General features: G+C 43.0%; 1 protein-coding gene across 3 annotated transcripts in view; it reads right to left on the reverse strand.

Annotated features, from left to right (window-relative positions):
* LOC138467536 (zinc finger protein 583-like) overlaps positions 1–20,793 on the reverse strand; it is a 304,181-nt gene that overhangs the window by 44,702 nt on the left and 238,686 nt on the right. Inside the window, exons 7-8 of one of the 3 annotated variants that reach the window (XM_069607646.1) lie at positions 19,929–20,006; positions 14,783–14,976 (exon numbers count right to left, since the gene is read on the reverse strand). The exons of 1 other annotated variant lie outside the window; for it this stretch is intronic. In XM_069607646.1, coding sequence (XP_069463747.1) covers positions 14,951–14,976; positions 19,929–20,006 — 104 coding nt within the window. In that variant the 3' untranslated portion in view covers positions 14,783–14,950. Of the gene's footprint in view, positions 1–14,782; positions 14,977–19,928; positions 20,007–20,793 lie in introns of those variants that run through there. One more of the 3 variants, XM_069607644.1, reaches the window with a different exon arrangement.

The following is a 20,793-nucleotide window of genomic DNA, read 5'->3' on the forward strand; positions in this document are numbered from 1 at the left end:
GCTAAGATTGGTTGGGTTTGGTAACCAAGACAATATGGGAGGACGAGGGACTCTCGGACAGCTCGATGATATCTGCCTTGAGCATCTCCTCCATCTCTTTCTCAATTATTTTTCTCCTGGCTTCAGGGATTTTAAAAGGTGTTAGGTTTTTTCCTGCCGGTCTTCGGGTAAAATGAAAGAAGTTAGTAACTCTCCCTGGTTGTTCTGAAATGACTCCGGGGAATTGGGTTAGTAAGTCACTAAGATCTTCCTGTTGGGAAAGGTGTAATCACAGGGAAATCAGATGGTTTTCTATCCCCGAATCAGTAAGGAAATCGGCCATAGTGGCCGTAGTTCTTTTGCTAGGGTCCATCTTCCACTCTGAGTAGGTTGATAGGGTAGATCTGAGTTTTCTCACATCTGTCAGGTTGGGAGATCACATAATTCAAGGGACCCTTTTTTCCTAGGATCTCCTATGGCCCATATACCACTAATCTTACTCTCAGATGTATGTAGGAGAACTAAGACCAATTGACCTACAGAAAAAGACGTGGTTGTAGCAGGTTGATTGTAAACTGCCCTTTGATATTCATGGGCTTGGCCTAGATGTTGTGTTACAATTTGTCGTATCGGAGCCCTATGGGTTTTCAACTTTTGTGCAGACTAGGAAATTGGTAAAATGACTTCCTCTCTCTCCTCCTGTCATGGGAACTAGCATAGGGGCCCACTCCTCACTACCACAAACACATGGGGGAAGGCGGACAGCACAAATAGGGGCTAAATGGGTAAAAGCCTGGCAAGCAAAACATTCATTAAGGCAGCCATAGAGTGCACCTCATTCACATAGCCTTGTTCTGGCATAGCCTTTATTTTCCAGCAACTTCCTGTACCTCCAACATGGATGCCTGTGTAACATCCAGGAACTGTGTGGAACTGTGTAGCACACTCTAGTGTCTGGGCGTGGCTGCCTATATAAGCCAAGGCCAAGTACTAGCCCGTGCTTCGTGTGCATTCGGTAGCCTTGAGCACACGTTCACCGCAGCCCAGACTTCCATTGGATCCTTACCTGTTTCCCGCTTCACTGCAGCCCGGACTTCCATTGGATCCTTACCCGTTTTCCGCTTCACCGCAGCCCGAACGTCCAGTGGATCCCTCACGCGTTTGTTCTTCGCGATTGAAGCAAGCTTCTCATCTGCTCATCACGCAATCGCTCTGGACCCGACCCGCCCTACCGCTCACTCCACATCATTCTAAGTAAACACTGCTGGTTACATACCCCCCAGCCAGGCGTTCTCCTCAGGCCTAACACAGCCACATCCGGTCTGGATAAATCCTGCCAGAACGAACACATACTCCTGATCTCTCAACCACCACACCTACCGCTAAGAAGCAGCTGTTACATGGATCCCCCACGAGCTGCACACATACCCGGTGCTCACACGCACCTTTAACTCTCTCTACTGATCTGAACTTCGGTTCCCAAGGGCGTTCAACCTACCAGCGCCTTCAGACCATACCAATGGTATATAAGGCGCTATATAAATGCAAAACAACAATAACAAAAGAAAAGAATCAGTAAACGTGCGCATGCAACTAATGCCTCTGTCCCCCGCACAACCAAAGGTGCATCCCTTCCAACTTACCTCCATGTGCGAGCTGAGCGGAATACTCCTCACGGCGGTCGCATCCAGTTAGCTGCTCCGTTTCTGAGACCTGAAAAGACGAAGAACTTTAACGCTCAGCGTATTCACAATCAACAACTCACCTTTCGCTCCACAACACGCACGCATAGCCAGTGAAGTAACTGGCCATCATTGAACTTACCTTCCGCTCGCAGTTAAACTTACCTGCAGCTGCTGCTCTATGGTCTCCAGAAATCAAGCTTGTGAATAGAACTTGCAAACAATTCCCAGTGCTGTAACTGGGCAAATACTGCAAAGAGCGTTTTTCACCGGAAGGACACCCTTCAAAACAGAACCTAGTGAAGAAACTAGCCCTAGACCCCCAGACTACTGCGCCCCTGCAGATGCAGGATGGAGAGCGTGCAAATCAAGGGGATACAGTGCACTTGGGACACAGGGAGGGCGGAGGGAGGGTTGGAGTACCTTCTTCACAAAAAACTCTCTAAACACCCATTCTCTTGGTAGGTCAGCTTCCCAGCCCAGGGGTAATGAGAGGAAGAGCCCAGAGGAATCCATTGCTCCTGCAGAGACCCAGGAGAGCGTGACCGCTCCCATGTTTCCTTTAGCATGTCTAAAACGCCCTGGGTTCCCTCCAAAAGAGTAACCCAAAAGGGGAATATCCCTGGGATGTCAAAGGGTTTTTTTCTGATAGCGAACAAAGCCCTGGGTATCATGATGTTCCAGTTTATCCCATCGGTTTCAACCAACTTGTGCAAGATTCCTTTTAACGTCTGACTGAATCTCTCTACCAATCCGTCTGTCTGGGGATGATAGACAGATGTTCGTAGGGTTTTGATGTGTAGTAACTCCTTTATCTCTTGCATTAGACGGGGCATAAACGTGGTGCACTTGTCAGCAAGGGTAACTGTCAGGAACCCTCCACTGGAAAAGAAAGGTAACAGATGTTTTAGGATCTGATGGCTGGTGTTATTGCGAAGGGTAAACGCCTCCAGATATCAGGTGGCATAACCCAAAATTACTAGAATTAATTTGTTCCCCAGCTTTGATGTTTTGAGTGGGCCCACTATGTCCATTTCTATTCTAGAGAAGGGGTCCTCTATAATCGGTAAGGGTTTCAGGGGTGCCAATGGGACCGGAGTTGCTGTAGTTTTTTGGCAGATGTCACAAGCCAGAACATAGTGCATAACATCAGTGATAACTTCGGACCAGTAGAACCTAGGGATTAGCGGACTGAATCTTTCCGACCCTTTGGTTAGTAGTCGTGAGATGAGAATGTGCCAGCTGCAATACATTCCTGCGATGGCTCCGCGGGACTACTAACTTTGTTCCTGGAAGGCCATCTCTCTTAATATCTCCCTTCTAAAACAAGCCCTTCTTTGGAAAGAAAAACGGGCCAGTCTGATTGCGCCCAGTCTCTTCAGTGGTTACCCTGCCAAAGGCTGCTGTGATGGCCAGGTAATGTCTTTGTGCAAAGGCTAGATCGGGACAGGGGGCAGCCTCCTCTACCTCCTTAAGGTGAACTTCTTCCACAGGAATGTCTGCTTCTCCAAAACCCCTTGAGCTTCTCTCTGTCTGTCTTAACCAGTCTATCGCTTGGGGAAACAGGGAAAGTCTGTTCCAGAAACGCATGGGCCATTTTCTCCTCCTCTTTAAGTGTGTAGGGATTATTGCCATGATTATGTAGTACGACTTTGATGTCCCTGCTAAAGTCAGTATCTATGACTCCCGCAATAACATCCAAGCCATATCTCCAGGATAATCCTGATTTGGAGGCCAGCCTAATATAGGTACCCAGGGGTGGAGAAAGTGCGAGTCCCATGGGTATCAACTGACTCATTTGGTGGAATCAAAATGTCCTCCATACTCTGCAAGCCGAAAACTATGGACTCTGTAGTGGCTTACAGTAGGGGCTTTGGCTCGGGGACTTAAGGCCTCATTACAAGCTTGGTGTTACATCGCCGGTAGATACACTGAGATACCACAAAACTGTATTACTGTTACCAACACTTGGTCCGGCGGTATTACCCCATGGTAATTTGGAGTCCATAGGACTCCATAGGGGATTTCTGTGGTATTGCCGCTGGTGGTAATATCGCTGAATTGGCAGATTTTGGGCGGTAAGGTGGGGAAATTACCGCCAGCTTCTTGCTGGAGGTTTTTCCTCCACCTTAACCCCAAACACATAGTTGGTCGGTGCGGTAATGCAGCAGTAACGGTATTAATGCTGACATTTTCAGCAAACTGCCCACCTTGTAATGAGGCCCTTAGTTTGGCAAACAGAATGGTTCCCCATCTACTATCATTTGGTTAACATCACACTGCTAACACCATATGTGGTGGGTCGGAAGAAGGATTCTGACACATTTAGGACATGTTGACTCTTAATGAAATGATAAAGAAAAGGCCCATCTATCCCTATTGCTATGGGGTTTTCTCTGCCTGACTGAAGAAACTCAAGGTGTTAGTTTGTCGTCTAGAAGTCTGAAAGTAATATCCTCCATCCCAACCTAACTATCTGACCCTACAACTAATATGAATACCTAAAGTAGGCCAAAAGAATGTCTTTCATCTTGCAGACAGTTCCCTTTATGTCTTTCTTTCTTTCTTTCTTGTACCTTTTTCTTGGGTTTCTTTTCATGCTCGAGATACCAATGTCTCCGATTTAAAAGTATATTAATTATGCAACTCTTCTTTGAGACTCTTGGAATTTCCTTCAGGAGCTCTTGTAGCTCCTCCCAACTGTTCATGGGTTTAAAATTATTCTCTCTGGTTTGTTTAGAATGTCTCCCCTTGATATATTCTCTCACACTCTTTCTTTTAAGTTTATGCTTTTCAGTTTCTTGAGATTCCACCTTTCTTATATTTTGTATACTTTTACTTGTATTAGTAGTTGCCTTCTGCTGGGTTCTTCATGTTGGCTTTGTTCTCTCCTTATTATGTTCACTTGACAGTCTTAATTTGCAACACATGAGACACTGTATCAGGGAGTGCTCTCCTCACTCTTTAACTTTGAGTTCTGGTGGTCTTCTCCCACTTTCCCAGGGTTCTCTTTTCCACATCAGCCATTTTCATTACTATCTTTATGATTGCTTCGTGATTGCTTTGTATCTCCATTTATGCTGGTTTATTATGGGAATGTCACCTTCCTGGCTTTCATACATTCCACTTCTTATATCTGGTTGCCACAGCAGCTTTCCGCTCTTCCTTTTCATCTGGCTAAATGTGGGGGGCTCTGCACTCAATTTGGTAAATCAGTTCCCCTTTCTGACCTCTGTCCACAGGTTCGCTCGCGACTCATTCTCGGAGTCTCAGCGAGAGGTTGCATACCACAGACATTGGAAGCGGTCAGCGCTCCTTGCGATAATGGTTTTGGCGTTGTTCATTGGACATCTGGCCCACCACGGTAGAACTGTGGCCACGCCACCACGTCGGACAGGTTTTCTCTCCCATTCTCTACAACAGTTTCCCAATGTCTTCGTTGCTGGTTCTCTGGCGTCTCACGCTGGCTTTCTACAGCTTTCCAATTGCTGCGGGCTCTGTGGCTTCCTCCATTTCTACCTCTGCCAGGTTTACTTATGGCAGGGTGCTTCCCCTGTGGACCGTACTCTCTCTCTTCCTTGGATCCATTCATCTTAGTTAAATACAAGTTTTTCTTAAAGAGATACTCTATTTATCTTTGTTTGATCCACCATTGCCTGAATCAACAAAAAAGGATGTCTTTGTCCCCTAAAGGGGGGTCATTCCCAGTGAGATGCAATTTGCCCAGACGCCTGCTATTAGCGCCGGATCCCAAGTTGCGGATCCGCGGTAAATCCCCATTTATTTTTAGTCCAAAGGACTCGAGGGGGGCTTTTCGGCACAATTACTGCAGCGCTAATTGCGCCACGGTAATTGTGGCGAAAATGGGCAGAATGTTGGCGCCTTCACCTGCAGCTCAAAGCTGGAGGTGAATGCTCCGAGGTCCACCAAAACTTGGTATTGGGCGGAACGTTAATAGCGCTACTGCTGCTTTTTTACTGCTCGACCCAACCAGTGATGAGGCCCAGCGGACTGCGACCCATCTTGTACCTGAGGTACTTGAACAAGTTCCTCTGGAAAGACAAATTCAAGATGGTTACTCTGCCGCAGATCCTCTAGGACCTTCAGTTCCAGGACAGCATGGTATCATTCGGTCTTTAGGATGCTTATTTTCATGTGCCTATACATCCCAAGCACAGAAAGTATCTGATATTCACCATTGGCAGCACTCGCTGTCAATTTCGATTGCTTCCTTTTGGGCTTACCCCCCCCCGGGTCTTCAACAAGTTGATGGTGGTGGTGGAAGCGATTCTAAGGAGGGGAGGGATTCACATCTTCCCCTACCTGGATGACTGGCTGATCATAGCGCATTCTCTGGGACAGACCCTGGAACATCTCAGCAGCATCTGCCGCTTCCTTCACAAACTGGGCTTCTCCCTCAACTTCAAGGAGTCCCAGATAACATCTTCTCAGAAGCTCCAATTTATTGGAGCGTTTGTGGACTCTTCCTTGGAGAAGGCTTCTCCTCCTGTGTTGAGGGCTCAACATATCTTGAAGATGGTTATGAAATTTCAGAATGCCCAATATCTGCCGACACTCGACTTTCTGAGGTTGCTAGGCCTCATGGCATCCTGAATTTGCCTGGTGCTGGAGGCCCGACTAAGGATGAGGTCTCGCCAGTGGGCCCTCGGATCCCAATGTTCACAGTTATCAGGCAGAAAAATTGACCTTGTTCAGAAAACGGTAGAACAGGATCTCCTATGGTAGACCTGCAGGGAAAATTTGATGATCAGGGAAAATGTGATGATCAGGGAAAACTTTTGGCAACCCTGGCCGGAGAGAACTGTAGTCACGGACGCTTCCCTTATGGGATGAGGAGCACATATGAACAATATGATGAGCAGGCTTTGTTTTCCAACAGAATCAAGACTACACATAAACCTGTTATTATTAAAACAAGAGAATTTGAAGCTAAGAAATGGCAGGAACTGAAGGAAGCAGCTGAAAGCAAAGATAGTGGAACCTTTTGTAAACTTGCCACCTTAGGCAACGGAGCTAGCAGTAACATCCAGGGGAATATTATGGAAGGCGATTGGTATGGACATTTCTCAAATTTATATCAGGAGGTATTTTGCCTAATATTATCAATGTGAGCAAACAGGCTGCACCACTAGGTTTTACCCTGAGCGAGAGAAGTAGCCTATTTCCTGCCAAAAAGCTGGGAAGGCGAAAGGGCCTGACAAAACAACTATAGACCTTTTTACGGCAGATGTTGAGGTCTGGGCACTGGTTTTTCTCCGCCTCTTTAATGCTGTGGTTGCCGAGTCCATGATACCATCATCTTGGACCATTGAGGAAATTATACCACTTTACAAAAAGGGTGGCATACAAGACTCCTCTTATTACCAGCCTATTTCTCTGCTTCATGCGGTTGGTAAAATATATGCAAAGAATATATGAGAGGGCAGTGTTGTACCGGTTGTCCCATTGGATCTCGGAGGAGCAGGCCTTGAGTCATCAACAGCCAGGATTCCAATCTGGTAGGAGTACAATCAATCAGGTGTCCAGGCTGTTTGTGTTGGACGAAAAGTGCATGGTATTAAGAAAGGTTTATTTGTACATGGCTTTTATAAACCTCAAGACAGCATTTCATGGTGTACCCATAGTCAACTCTGCGAAGCACATAGTAGGGCAGGCGTTCCATTTGACATTCTTGGGGCAATTCAAATTCTATATTCTATTACAGCTGCTGTCAGATTGAGTTGTTTGAGGGATATCATTGCTCATTTTGATATTGAAACAGGTGTCAGGTCCGGTTGTGTTTTAGCACAGACTTTGTTTTGCATTTATATTAATAGATTGATCGACTGTATTACAGCCTTGGAAACCGATGCCCCAAAATTGGGAGGAGATAAGATGCTGCTTCTACATTTCGCGGATGATTTAGCTCTAGTATCCTTAACTCCAGCCGGCATCAAAAACAACTTAATACCTTTGACAAGTAATGTCAATGCAGTGGTCTAACTATTAATATGGAGAAGAGTGAGTCTAGTGTATTCCACCCACCTCATAAAAAATAAAAAAATAAAACACCTTGCCTGGATTTGACACTAGGTGGCAGCAATATTTAACAGATTTATAATTATTAATACTTAGGCGTTTGCTTGACAGGAAACACTAAATGATCTAAGCAGGTTTCGAAAGCAAACCTTACCCTTGAAAGGAATCGCGATGTAATTCTCAAATTCTACAATTCAAATGTTAATGGGGCAATCACACCAGCGCCGACTATTAATAACATGAAAGCCAAAGTGGCATCAATATATAGTTCAGAGCTTTGGAGTTTTGTCAGGTGTACAAAACTTGATACAACAGAAAAACGGAAAACACATTTCTAAAATAGGTGCATTACCTTCCGCTTAGTATGGCTAATACCATTTTACGGCTTGAGGTTGACCAAAGCCTAATAAGTGACACAATTACCTTTAGGCCTCTCCTTTATTAGGTAAGATTGTGGTCCTCACCTACACTGGGAAAATACAGGGACACCCTATGTGAGCTTCCATCACAGGATGGAGGTCGCGATTTACCCTGGTGCATGCCTAATAAAAAATACCTTTGTGATCTGGGGTTTCTGCATTTGTGACACAACTCCCATAGTTTTTTTTTTAATTTGTTTATTTGTTCATGGTTTGTCATAAACCTTTACAAAATATACACAAAATGGAAAGATTAAAACACAAAAAGAAAAATGAACCATTAAAATTTCACACAATCACAGCATATAGACAATGAAACAGATATCCAAAAACAAAGAATGTCTAACTTAAATCACATACTGTTTTTAAAAAGGAAATTACACGAATAAACAACGTCAATGAATATCCATTTCTAATTCTATACCATATATAATTAGGATCATTGCTAAAACTATTGTCAAATAAATCTGCAAAATATTCAGTTCTTTGTTTGACCAAATCAGGACATCTCAGCATAATATGGTCTAGAGTCTCGTCTGTTTCACACACCTTACAGAAACGACACCATTTCTTTCTCTCCAAGGGATTTCTTATATTTAAAATACAATTGGTATGCATGACATTAAGTCTAAATCTCATATAGGAGTTTCTAAAACTCCTAGATGGGTATTTTGTCAAGTAGAATTCCATAACCGGAAAAAGTTTCCAAAAAGAATGGACTTGATTGTACAATTTGGACGCTGACACTTTACTCTTTGTCAGAGACCATTCCATGCCCCTTATAACCTGTTTACATTTGATGGGTTTATTCATAACAGTACATTTAGCAATACCAATTTCTTCTAGGATCAGCTCAATTTCATTGTTTAGAGCAACCATAAAGGGGCAAGACACATCAGCCCCTGCTTCCGCATAAAAGTTGGTGACTCCCAATAATTGTCATTTTCTCCATAACATAAGCCTTTTAGTTGTGACTAATGAGTGGAGGGATTGTAAACCCAATTCGTATCTCAATACTTCGATGGGGATACAATTTGGTAAAAAGAACAAAAGCCCCCTCCAAACAATACCTTCCAATGTTTTCAGAAAATCATCAATATCAGCTGAAAAGATTTCTAGGCCATAAATGATCCGCGGGACCACTTTACTTAGATAAAATTCTATCATTGGTTTCATCGTAAAACCTCCATATTTTCTTTCCAGCATTCGCATCTGTTTTAAAGCCACTTCTGCTTTTGATTTAAGTTGGTTTTTAAACAGTGTGACCGATTCAGTGCCCATGAAGCAATAACCTAGATATTTGAATGCTTTTTGGGGCTTAATTTGTTTGCCTTCACAGAACCATGAGAGAGAGTTCTGCTTCTTATTGGCCCGTCCCATTCGAATTATAATCGTTTTGGAGGGATTAATTTTTAGGTATAGATTAGTTATAAACAATTCAAAAGTCTTAATTAGGCGCTGTAAACCCACTTTGGTATTGTCCAAGAGGAGAAAATCATCGGCATAAGCCAACCACGAAATTCCTCTTCCATTCAGTTTGGGTGAAACCAGACCCATATTCATAAAGGCAAATTGAGCTCCACTGATATATAGGTTAAAAATCGTTGGTGCCAGCATGCATCCTTGTTTTAAGCCATTGTTGATTAAGATTTGGGAAGAGAGGTCCCCGACCGTGTTCATTCTTACAACTAGCCTAGTATCTGTGTAGAGTTCGATAATATTCAATAGATGCATTGGCATTTTTAGAGATTTTAGTTTATGCCATAGCATTGGCCTGTCAACAAGGTCAAATGCCTTGCTAAGGTCCATTGATGCCACAAAAGTTTGACTCTTCCCCTTAGTCCAAGCTTTGCTTTGGATACATTGCAAGACTAACCCACCACAATCCGTACCGCAGTTTTTCTTAAAACCCACTTGGTTCATGCTAAGTATATGATTATCATCCATCCACCTCCGAACATCAATCAATACCAAGGATGCAAATATTTTAGAGTCTGAATCCACGATAGCTATGGATCTGTAGTTACTATGCTCCAATCGAGAACCCTTTTTAAACACCGGGATGACAACAGACACCCTCCAAGATTGCGGAATGGTTTTTAGTGTACACACGTCTTTGAAAAGTATACATAAGATTCTTGCCCATAAGAGAGGGTCAGCTTTTAGCACCTTATTACTGAGATTGTTTAACCCAGGGGCTCCTGTATTTTTAGATTTTATTATAAGACTCTTTATTATACCTACCTCACATCTCAATGTCCAAGGTGAAGGACTCACTCTATGAGGTGAATAGCATTGGTCATTGGTCTTATACAACTTAGAAAAATGTCCTGCCCAGATGGCTTCAGGGATTGGATTTATCATTATTTTGACTTGAGTCGTGTCCACATTATTCATTAGTTGCCAGAAGTTGTGCGAGGTCACCCCTCTCATTGCTCCTAACATCCGTTCACCATCCCGTTGAGCAATGATGCATCTAAGGCTCCTCAGCCAGTTTTTGTATGATTGCTTTACTCGTTTGATAGAAACCCAATGACCCGAACCGGCTATATTCAGTTTACGCAGTCTGCGGAGCTCCCTATTGAGTTCTCTTTTTCTTTCGTGAACATCTATGTCCATTGCATGTTTGTGTTGATTTGTCTGGACAGATCTGCGAGGCTTATGTTAAAAAAAATCCTTAATTTTAGATCTAATGGTTCCGTCGAATTCTTTTACCGAGAACATATGCAAACGTTGTTCCAAATTTTTTTTATCGTATTCAGCGATGAGCATAGAGGTAAATTTGTGTGTGGAATTAAAGGACCATTTAATCCTATTATTTGCGGTGTTAAGCAAAAGATCCTCCTTATAGCATTGTTTGGCCCTTTCGCAGATTAAAAGTTCAAACTCCATCACAAGCATACAGTGGTCACTTGTCGAGACTTGCTTCACTTCAAAACTTAACAATGAAAAACTCAATTTAGCAATTAGAAAAAAAGAGGACTTACAGCCTCTTGCATTCCATGTACAGTGGTCATTAGAAATACGCTTTAATCCCCACAATTCGGTGTATTTTTGCCATAGGAATCCTCTGAGTTTCTGGCTACCAATTACGCAGGTTGTCATCTTGAGGTGCAAGGATTCTCCCATCAAACTGTCCACATCACAGTCTGCGTTTAGGTCGCCTGCTATTATTATTTGACCACAAGTGTTGTTGGTAGACCACTGATCTATTTGTTTACCTAAATCAATTAAGTTGATTTCCAGCTGTTGATCGGATAAGACATTCGCGTTCAAATACACGTTAATTATCAGCAGTGAGAAGAGAGTCAAACCATCTCCCACCGAATAATCAGTTAAGAGAAACGATTGACCTTGTTTCCAAGTGTTTATTTTTTGCAGACCTGGGGACTCCTTTGAGGCCGTGAGTATGCCCCCCCCTTAGGTCTGCCTCTCGCACCTTTTGTGGCACATAAGTCCTCCACTATGAAATCTTCCCAGCCCACATGAGAGGTCAGCCAGGTTTCTTGTAACAAAATTAGATCAAAGCCATGTAAATCTAACATGAGAGATTCGTTGTTAAAAAGGTTGAAATTGCCACGAGAATTCCAGCATAGCAATTTCAAAGCATGATTAGTAAATATGCAGGTTTACCCAATTCCTTTAGATTGGAAATTGCGTCTCGCAAAGAAAGAGCCAACCATCTCCAATCCTGTTTATCTGATACATCATCAGTTTTTTGATTGGTATGGTAAAAACTTCGTTCCTCACTTTCTTGCTTTGTTATCCCAACTCTGTCAGGGATTTGTGTTGGAATAGACTGGTCCTTAAATGGGAAGATGTCAAAACCCATACGATGAAGAGCTTCTGCCTCCTTCAGTATCATTGACCGAACCAAGGGGGATGGAATCACCAATCTGACAAAATCCCATCTTCCCTTATCGATAAAATAGACCATATGAATATCTGCAGAGGTGATAAGTTTGAGTTCAGATATCTCCGCAAATAACGAGAGAATGTAGGGTCTATTTAGCGATTGCATTCTATCATCTTTAAATAAGGAGCATAAAATCAGACTCGGCATATGTGGAAGTGCCACAGATCTGAGCTCCTGCAGATATTTAATATCGTTAGATGCTTTATCATTATGCCACCTACCATCCCCCTTACATACGAACGATAGTCCTGTTCATTCCTCTCTTCTTCTGATAAACCCTCATCTTTTTTTTGACAGTTCAACAGAGTATCCTTATTTCTAAGCCTCTTATTTTCTTCTACAATGTTATTCACATTTTTTAAGAGTTCACCAATTTGATCATGTTCATTGGCCTTCCGACTTATGCTAGTATCTGTGATCACTGTGGTATCATATTGTGTACGCCCTGCATTCTGCATCTCAGTAGGAAGTGCAGTTTCCTTCTCCTTTGTACACAAACTCTTATTCGTGTGTTCCGTTACTCTATCTTGTTCTTTCAATCTTTTATTTTCATTCATCAAATCCTGGACATTTCTGAGTATTTCCTCTACATTTGTCTCAATATCTGTGGGCGCAAGGTGAGGGTTAAGTGCTGCATCTACACCTTGCAGGACTGATCTCTCATCCTGTTTACTACAAGAGTCTACCATTGTTGTATTTGTAAAAGGTAGTATATTGATATTCGTAGTGTCTTTATGGTATAATCCTTTGTTTACTGATTGTACAATTGGTCTTATTCGTCGCTTCACTACCTCCCCAGAGGCCAAGAGTGTATGATTGTTCTTAACCTGTTCTATACCACTCATGTTTTTACCAGATCTAATAGGCTCCTTTGTACTTAGGCAGTCAGCTTCCTTATTCGACGTACTTATTGGACCTTTAAAGATTTTAAAAATGTCATTCAAACCATTTTCCAGTCTACTCGCGTTATCCGTAAAGGAAGCTCTTTTTTTTTCTTCATAACCTCATACATTCCCTACACCACTTCTTCATATTCACTCTGAGTTGCCTGATCAGCGGATGTTTTCGCAGTTGCAGCTGCGTTCGTCTGTGTGGTTCCGCAATTCGATATCACACAGACAACTGCATCCGAAGCATCCTCATCAATCATGTGTTTCATATCAAGGTCTCTCAAATTTTCTAGATGATTTATTTCTTTGTTCTGTTTTTTTTACTTTGTTATTGTTTTTTTCGCTTGTTTTCTTTCTGCTCTAGAAGGCATAGTATCCCTAATAGGACCTTCAGTTAAGTCATTGCCCTTAGGAATATTTTTGGGCGTGACAGTGTCCTTTTTTGCAGAGTTGGCCACAATTTACGAAAATTTAGGGGCCACCATGTTATTTCTAGATGTTTTATTTTTAAGCGGAGAGGGTACATCAGGCTGACCATTCCCAATTTCTACCCCATTTGTGTGGCGTATAGATTTCAGATCAGCATTCCATATTACCATTGTTTCCTTCACTATGGGGACTAACATGTCAGCTAATCCTATAGGCAAAGTCTCTATACATTTAACAATAGGTAAGAGTAAACTCGGTAGGACTTTGGGAAAGTTGTCAATAGCGGTTACCATAGAAGTCAACAAGTCATTATGTTTTATACCTTCAACCAGAATAGCTTGGTTGAAAATACCTACCATCGTCGTCATGTCATCAGCTGGTGGAAAATCATTTATGCCCTCCGAGAGTATATCGTATATAGGATCAGACATATTGTCGTCAGTAATAAAGATAGCCGGAGTGTCAGAGTCAAGAGCGTCATTTCCAGTAACCTTATCCCCCTGATGTGGATCATTGTGTACGCCTTCTATCTCATAGTCACCAAACATTGGTTGGGAAGAGTCCATGACTACCTCCAGATTCCTAATTTCAACTGAACAATCCTGCGCACATTGTAACAATTCCTTTCATCTGCACACGGTGTAGGCAAAGGGAGCGCCGCCGCACGAGCCAGGCTAGCCCTGCGGGTACTTACTGCAGTAAAGAAGGCCACCCTATGGTCTTTACGTAGGGCGGCTAATTTTACTTTACCCATGTTGTGATTAGTTAAGATCACTCAATACTACCGCCAAAAGACTAAGGTATTGATATATACAACACCCAACTTCAGCGGTTATGAGGTGTATTTGGATTGCACCAAAGATTTAAATACCTGTTAAAGAAACGTATTTATGGTACTTGCTTTATCTTATGTTGCCCTCGTATCCAAAGCACATAATCAACAGGTCAGTTCCCCCTGCGCACACAAGACAGATTGGTGGTAAACAGCACCCGAACACCCGCAACACGAAGCACGAACCGTGAACAGCAAACAGCGTGCTTTCGAGTGTTTCCGCATGCGCGCGCGGGTGCGCTACACACACTACTTTTGGGCTTTAGGTGGGCGGGCACAACGGTGAGCTTAGCGTTCAGAGCCCAATCAGAAAATAGCTAGAAGTGAGTAAAACGGAAGATTTAGGTCAAGAGAGATTAGGAGAGATAGCAGTGTGTCCTAAATTTACAATGTCAATTACAATGTCAATTGAGTGTGTATATTTACTTTCCGCCCAGATAGGTCAGGCAGCTTCCTGTGTGCCTGTAAAGGACGTCCGCTTCACTGTAGATTCAGCGCTCAGCAAGCAGCGTCCAGTCTGGCAGAATGAAAAACGTCCGTGTCAGCATACAGTTCCAAAAAGACAAGTCCTTCCCAGCAAACAGCGTGCTTTCGAGTGCTTCCATGTGCGCGCGCGGGTGCGCTACACACACTGCTTTTGGGCTTTAGGTGGGCGGACACAAGGGTGAGGTTAGCGTTCAGAGCCCAATCAGAAAATAGTTTCCGCCCAGATAGGTCAGGCAGCTTCCTGTGTGCCTGTAAAGGACGTCTGCTTCACTGTAGATTCAGCGCTCAGCAAGCGGCGTCCAGTCTGGCAAAATGAAAAACGTCCGTGTCAGCATACAGTTCCAAAAAGACAAGTCCTTCCCAGCAAACAGCGTGCTTTCGAGTGCTTCCGTATGCAACTCCCATAGTATTGTAGCAGATTTGAAAGCTATGCTTAATTCAGCACACTGAATTTTTTTGCATGACAAGGTTACTGCATATTGCAGTAGCCATACCCTTGCTAGTATTCATATATGTTGTAAATCAAATTTTGGATATGAAGTCTATGTAGATAAGATTACCCTTCGCTCAAGCGCATATTGTTCTTGAAATTACGGTTTGGTATTTTACCGTTAGCTTATAACCAACAGGCATGGAAAGTGCGTGTCTCTGATGTGCCCTGCATGCTGCCTGGAAAGAGAATTAGTTGAGCATTTTCTCTTTTTTTACCCAAATTATGCTCAGCTGGGATCTGCTTTTTTGAAGCAAATGTTGAGGAAGCACAATGTGAGACTGGTTTAAGATGCACTTTTCTTTTGTAACATGACCACCAAAAGTAATGTAACCTTTGCAGTTGTTAAAGTCTTGTATAGGGCTTGACTATTAGGTCAAAGTGCATTGATTTATGATTTGGAGGCTATTACTTTGTATGTATGTTAGAGCCGTGTTTGCACTTTAGTGTATGTAAATTATGCATAGGGACCTAATTGAATCCAAGAATGCTGACACTTAAATTTGAAGTCATTAAGCACTAAGCACTTTAGAAATGCGATGTCGTGTTAGATTTAATACACTAACAAAAATAGGTATTTTTATCTGCAAATCTAGATATTCATGTTTTTAGAATGATTTTATGCATTAGTAATATTGTCCTTTGAGGGCTTAACAAATGTGTTTATGTTTTTTATGATTGTAATGTATCTGTGTTTTGCAAGTTTTATGACATGCATTAAAATAAAATATGATGATGTCAAACCTGTTACAGCGAAGGGCAATCAGACTTGTGCTGATGGCCTTTAGCCTTGCATCCAGGGAAAGAACGTCCTGATAATGACACAGAACACGGTGGCCATGCATTACCTTAACAAAGGAGGAGGTGTAGTGTTACCACCACTGTGCCAAGACATGATGCGGCTCTGGGTTTGGGCTCTAGGAAACTGGATCTCTATCGGCTGCTCATTTAGCCGGAAAAGAGAATACGACGGCAGACACTCTGAGCAGGCAGAGCACGATCTCCCACACGTGCAATTTTACTCAGAAGGTCCTGCTAGAGATTCTAGACCTCTGGAAACAGGGAAGCCCCTCAAGCGGATCTGTTTGCGTCCAGTACCAACAGGACTTGCCGACTTTCATGCTCCAGGGAATTTCCCCAGAGAGGCGCTCTAAGGGACGCGTTTGCAGTAGACTGGGATTTTCTACTCCTATATGCGTTTCTGCCAGGCCCTGTCATCCCTCAAGTCCTCAGCAGGTTGAGGAAGTTTGAGAAATCCATGACCCCGATTGCTCCGGACTGGGCCAGGAGCATGTGGTACCCGGATCTTCTGAATGTCCATCTGCCCTCCATGCCGTCTTCCCCAGAGAGTGGATTGATTCTTGCAAGAGGGAGGCCGTCTTCTTCACCCAGGAATCAGAACACTGAATCTACATGTATCGTTTCTGAGAGGGTGGGATATAAAGAAGATGTTATGGAAATGTTGCTTTTGGCTAGAAGACCAGCAACTAAAGCTCGTTATCACTGCTGCTGGAGCAAGTTTTGCAGCTGGTGTAGTTCGAAAGTTTTTGACCCTTTCTCTTGCAAGACACCCACATGGCTTTCCTTTTTACTGCACCTTGCCCATCAACGGTTGCAGGTGGCTACTGTTAAAGGATATTTTGTGTCACTCTCAATCTTTAAATGTATGTCAGAGAAAGGCTCTTATTTCAAAATTCCACTGGTTTCTAATAGGACTGATTAACACATTCCCGCCCATTACTTTTCTGGTTTTGTCCTGGAATTTAAACCTAGTTCGTACATTCTTGATCAGACTACTTTTTGAGCCACTTTACTCTTGTCCTCTCAGGTTACTAACGTGGAAAACAGTTTCTTAGTGACAATCACTTCTGCTTAAAGGGTTAGGGAGCTGCAAGCCCTATCCGGCAAGCCACGATCTGTATTCTCCAAGGCAAAGGTTTTCAGGTTTCGTCCTTCCTTCCTTCCTTAGGTGGTTTCCGAATTTCAATTATCCCAAAAGATCACACTACCAGCATTCTATCCCCATCCTCGCCCTTCTAAGGATGAAGAGAAGTTGCACAGTCTTGATCCGAAGAGGGCTCTTATTTTTTGCTTTGCAAGAAAGGCAAGTTTCAGACAGGATGATCAGCTGTTCATTGGCTACACAGGTCACAAGCTGGGTAAGGCAGTTACCATGCAGACTCTTTCCAGGTGGATTATTTTGTGTATTTCAGAATGCTACTCCATCGCTGGGAAGGAAGTCCCTGATCCTTGGAGAGCACTACCTCTGCTAAGAGGTATACGATGATGGACATTTCCAATGCTGCAACGTGGCCTCCCGCCATACATTTTCAAAACATTACTGCTTAGTGTGAGAAACCAGAAGGTGTCTCACCCACTAGTCTACGCGGATCTCTCTCTGAGATGGCCAGGGTACGGCCATCGCCAATGAATCCAGATCCTGGGGGTGGACCAGTGCGGGAGGATCACCTGGGTGAGGGGTCTTCGGGCAGTGGGTTACCAGATGGTGAGACGCAATATCCCTCTCTTCCCTGTAACACCTTTACCCCATCCTGCTCGATAGGATATTTACTCCCCCATCCCCTTTTCCTGCACTTTTACACAAACAGATGTTCTGGGAGAAAAACAAACTCACGCCCAAGCAGTGTACCGGACATGTCCCAATACTATGGTCAGGCGAGGTGAGGCAATTATCGACAATCACTCACACCTGACTTCCATTACACTTCCCCCACACGTATAAAAGGTGGAGCAGGAGAGCACACACCGAGCAAGGCAAAACATACAGAGGTTCAGCAGTTTCGAATTGGCAGCTGAATGAGGGGAGAAAGATGGCCAGGCATGAGAGGTCCGTGAGAGGAGCAACACCCTTGCCCTTTTCGGCAGAAAGCAGTTACTTTTAAGAAACCTTGAAAGCAGAAAATGTAAGACCAGGAAACCAGGCTGAAGAATCCTGCATTGTGTGTCAGAGATACTGAGGATCCTCCCGCGTAACTGATCAAGGCAGGGAGGAGCAGAAAAAGCCATGGTATCGTCCTTAGCTCCAAGAACAAAGAAGCTACAGACAAAAACACAGACAGTGAGTTGGGGAGACAAATGCCAGACCGGTCTGTGTTCAAGTCAAGGTTGCAAGCGGCAACATTGTAAAACGGGCGCTGGAACAAACATTGTTAAACACATGTGATGAAAGGCGCAAGCGTAGCTAAATTGCTGGTGAATATTTGAACATTAAAAGGAAAGACACAATATCGATGACAGAGTGGTCCGGCACTATGAATGTGCTCAATCGAAGGTCTCTGTACGGTATCCTGATAATAGAAACAAAAGTAGAAGATTGATGTGAAGTGAATCGAAGTGGTCCTGCGACGGTTTAAGCAAAACCCATTGCACATTCCAAAGTCTTTGATTCTGGTATCAAAAGGGATCTGAGCCCGAACAAGGGAGAGCTGTGGTCTGAGCTTGCACAAGGGAGTCCAAGCTATGAACATTGTGGAAAAAGGATCTGAGCCCGGACAAGGGGTATCCGTGGTCCGAGCGCAAAGGAGGGAGATCAGTCTTCAACTTGTGAAAGTGAAAGCCCTGAAAAAGAATAGGAATTTTTGTGTTTTGTTTGTTACATCACGCCCACTGCAATAATAGAGTGTCATTTCGAGAGAGACTTTGGCGGAAGGCCCTGATACCTATGTGTTGAACTGTTACCTCGTGGCCAAGAAGCCAGAGTGTGTGCAAAGCCTGTACATGCCGGCTTGCCCCGTGCTGAAAACGTGGGGAAGGGAAGCCAACTGCTCAACTATCCTGACATATCATTTCATGAACACTTTTCTTTTGCATACATTTTTATCCCACACCATTTTGTATTTAAAAGTAAGGATGGGCAATAGGTTTATAGTATAGGCCCTTTTATTTTGATAGACTCCACTAGGACTGCGTTATTATTATTTGATGGTCGTAACCTGCTCCCATTTTTAGTAGATTTAGGTTTAGATAGGTGTTCTAAGAACCCAATGAAGTTCAATAAACACCCTTGAACTGTGGTCACTTGTGTCTGTCTTCACTGTTTGATGCCATGCATTCCTTGCATTAGGCACCTCTCAGGTTTGGAAGAGTGGTTCTTCAAAATGTCATGGGCTAGAATTAGAGTCTCATGAGAATCCGCTTTCCCACTTCCTTCACCAATACTGCTTTGGAAGTCTAAGATGAAGAATCCATGGGAGAACACAATCCATTAGAAGAACAAATGACTTACCCCTGGTAATATTCTTTCTGATGGATGTTCCTCCCACGATTTCTCATCTCCCTTCCATCCTACCACTCTGACTATGAGCAAATTATCATTCCTTCTCTCTTTCAATGCCTTTACGAGGTTACACTACTTTCCTCAAGACGGCGGAGAACAGGCAGAAGAAGAACAAGGAACTGAGGTAATGGAATGTGATGTGTGCTATTTATACCATCATCAACATTACGTCCTGGAGCAGGAATGGAAACTGTTGAGGGACATTGATGCTGACGTTACATGACGCCCTAAGGTGTCGACATTTATTTCTGAGAACTGCAAAGCAGGAAACTAAATATCTAAGATGAGGAATCCTTAAAGTGAGTAATCGGTGGGAGGAACATCCATCAGAAAGAACATTACCAGGGTATGTACATTTTTTTTTCGAAAAGAAAAGAAATTAGCTTATGAAAACTTTTAAATTAACAATTACAATTTAAGAAAATTAAATTTGAATCACTGTTGTGGAATTCCCACAATTTAGAAGTACCTGTAACTGTACCCGAATTGACAGTGTTATGTTGTCTTCGGTCTTCAGAATGATGTTCCATCGAGTTCTCCTTTGTCCCTGAGTGAGAAAGATCATTCCTGTTGACAAGCTAACATTGAATTCGCAATAAAGCATGCTATTATAATGTAGAAGAGAATTTGGTAATATTACTCTTTAAAAATGAGAAACACATTTTGAATTTCAGTTAATGGAAACCCACTTCATTAATTGTACGTCTTCAATTCATTTTTTTTTCTTGGAGTTATGTGGAATATGGAAGGTTTCAAATGTGTTTTTTAAAACTACCAGTGAAGAAACTGTAAGGTCCTTGAGTAAAATTACAATCTCATTGGATATATTGAAAAAAAGTAATAAAAAAAAAAGAAAAGAAGTGCTATATCATCGGCATACCATGATTAGAATGCGGATGATTGATTTGGTCCGTGAACAAATATAGACACAAGTAAGAAACACAAGATGTGGCTATCAGGATTGGCTTTATATGCCCACCCAAGCACAGCTTGAATCTAAAAGTTATGGATGCAGCAAGACGGGCCGCTACTGATGCCAGTTTAGGTAAAAATGTAGTAACAGTAGGATTGCTCTCCTGTGGGACTCCAGAGATTACTTCATGGACTGGACTGTTACGCTAGGGAGAATGGTTTAGCCCTCAACCCAAAAAAATCAAGAATTATGGTGTTTAGACAAAGTCGTAAAAGAATTCCTTACAGTCATTGAGAGATAGGAGGTCAGCAAATCGAGAGAGTAGAAGAGCTGATATATCTGGGCTTTAAAATATATGCGTCTCCTGCGAATCGCAAGGTGGAAAAGGATCTACAAAACAAAACTTTGTCATTATTGGCCC

Source organism: Ambystoma mexicanum, chromosome 4q (genome assembly GCF_040938575.1).
Source record: "Ambystoma mexicanum isolate Mex_15411 chromosome 4q, UKY_AmexF1_1, whole genome shotgun sequence".
Classification (NCBI taxonomy): Eukaryota; Metazoa; Chordata; class Amphibia; order Caudata; family Ambystomatidae; genus Ambystoma; species Ambystoma mexicanum.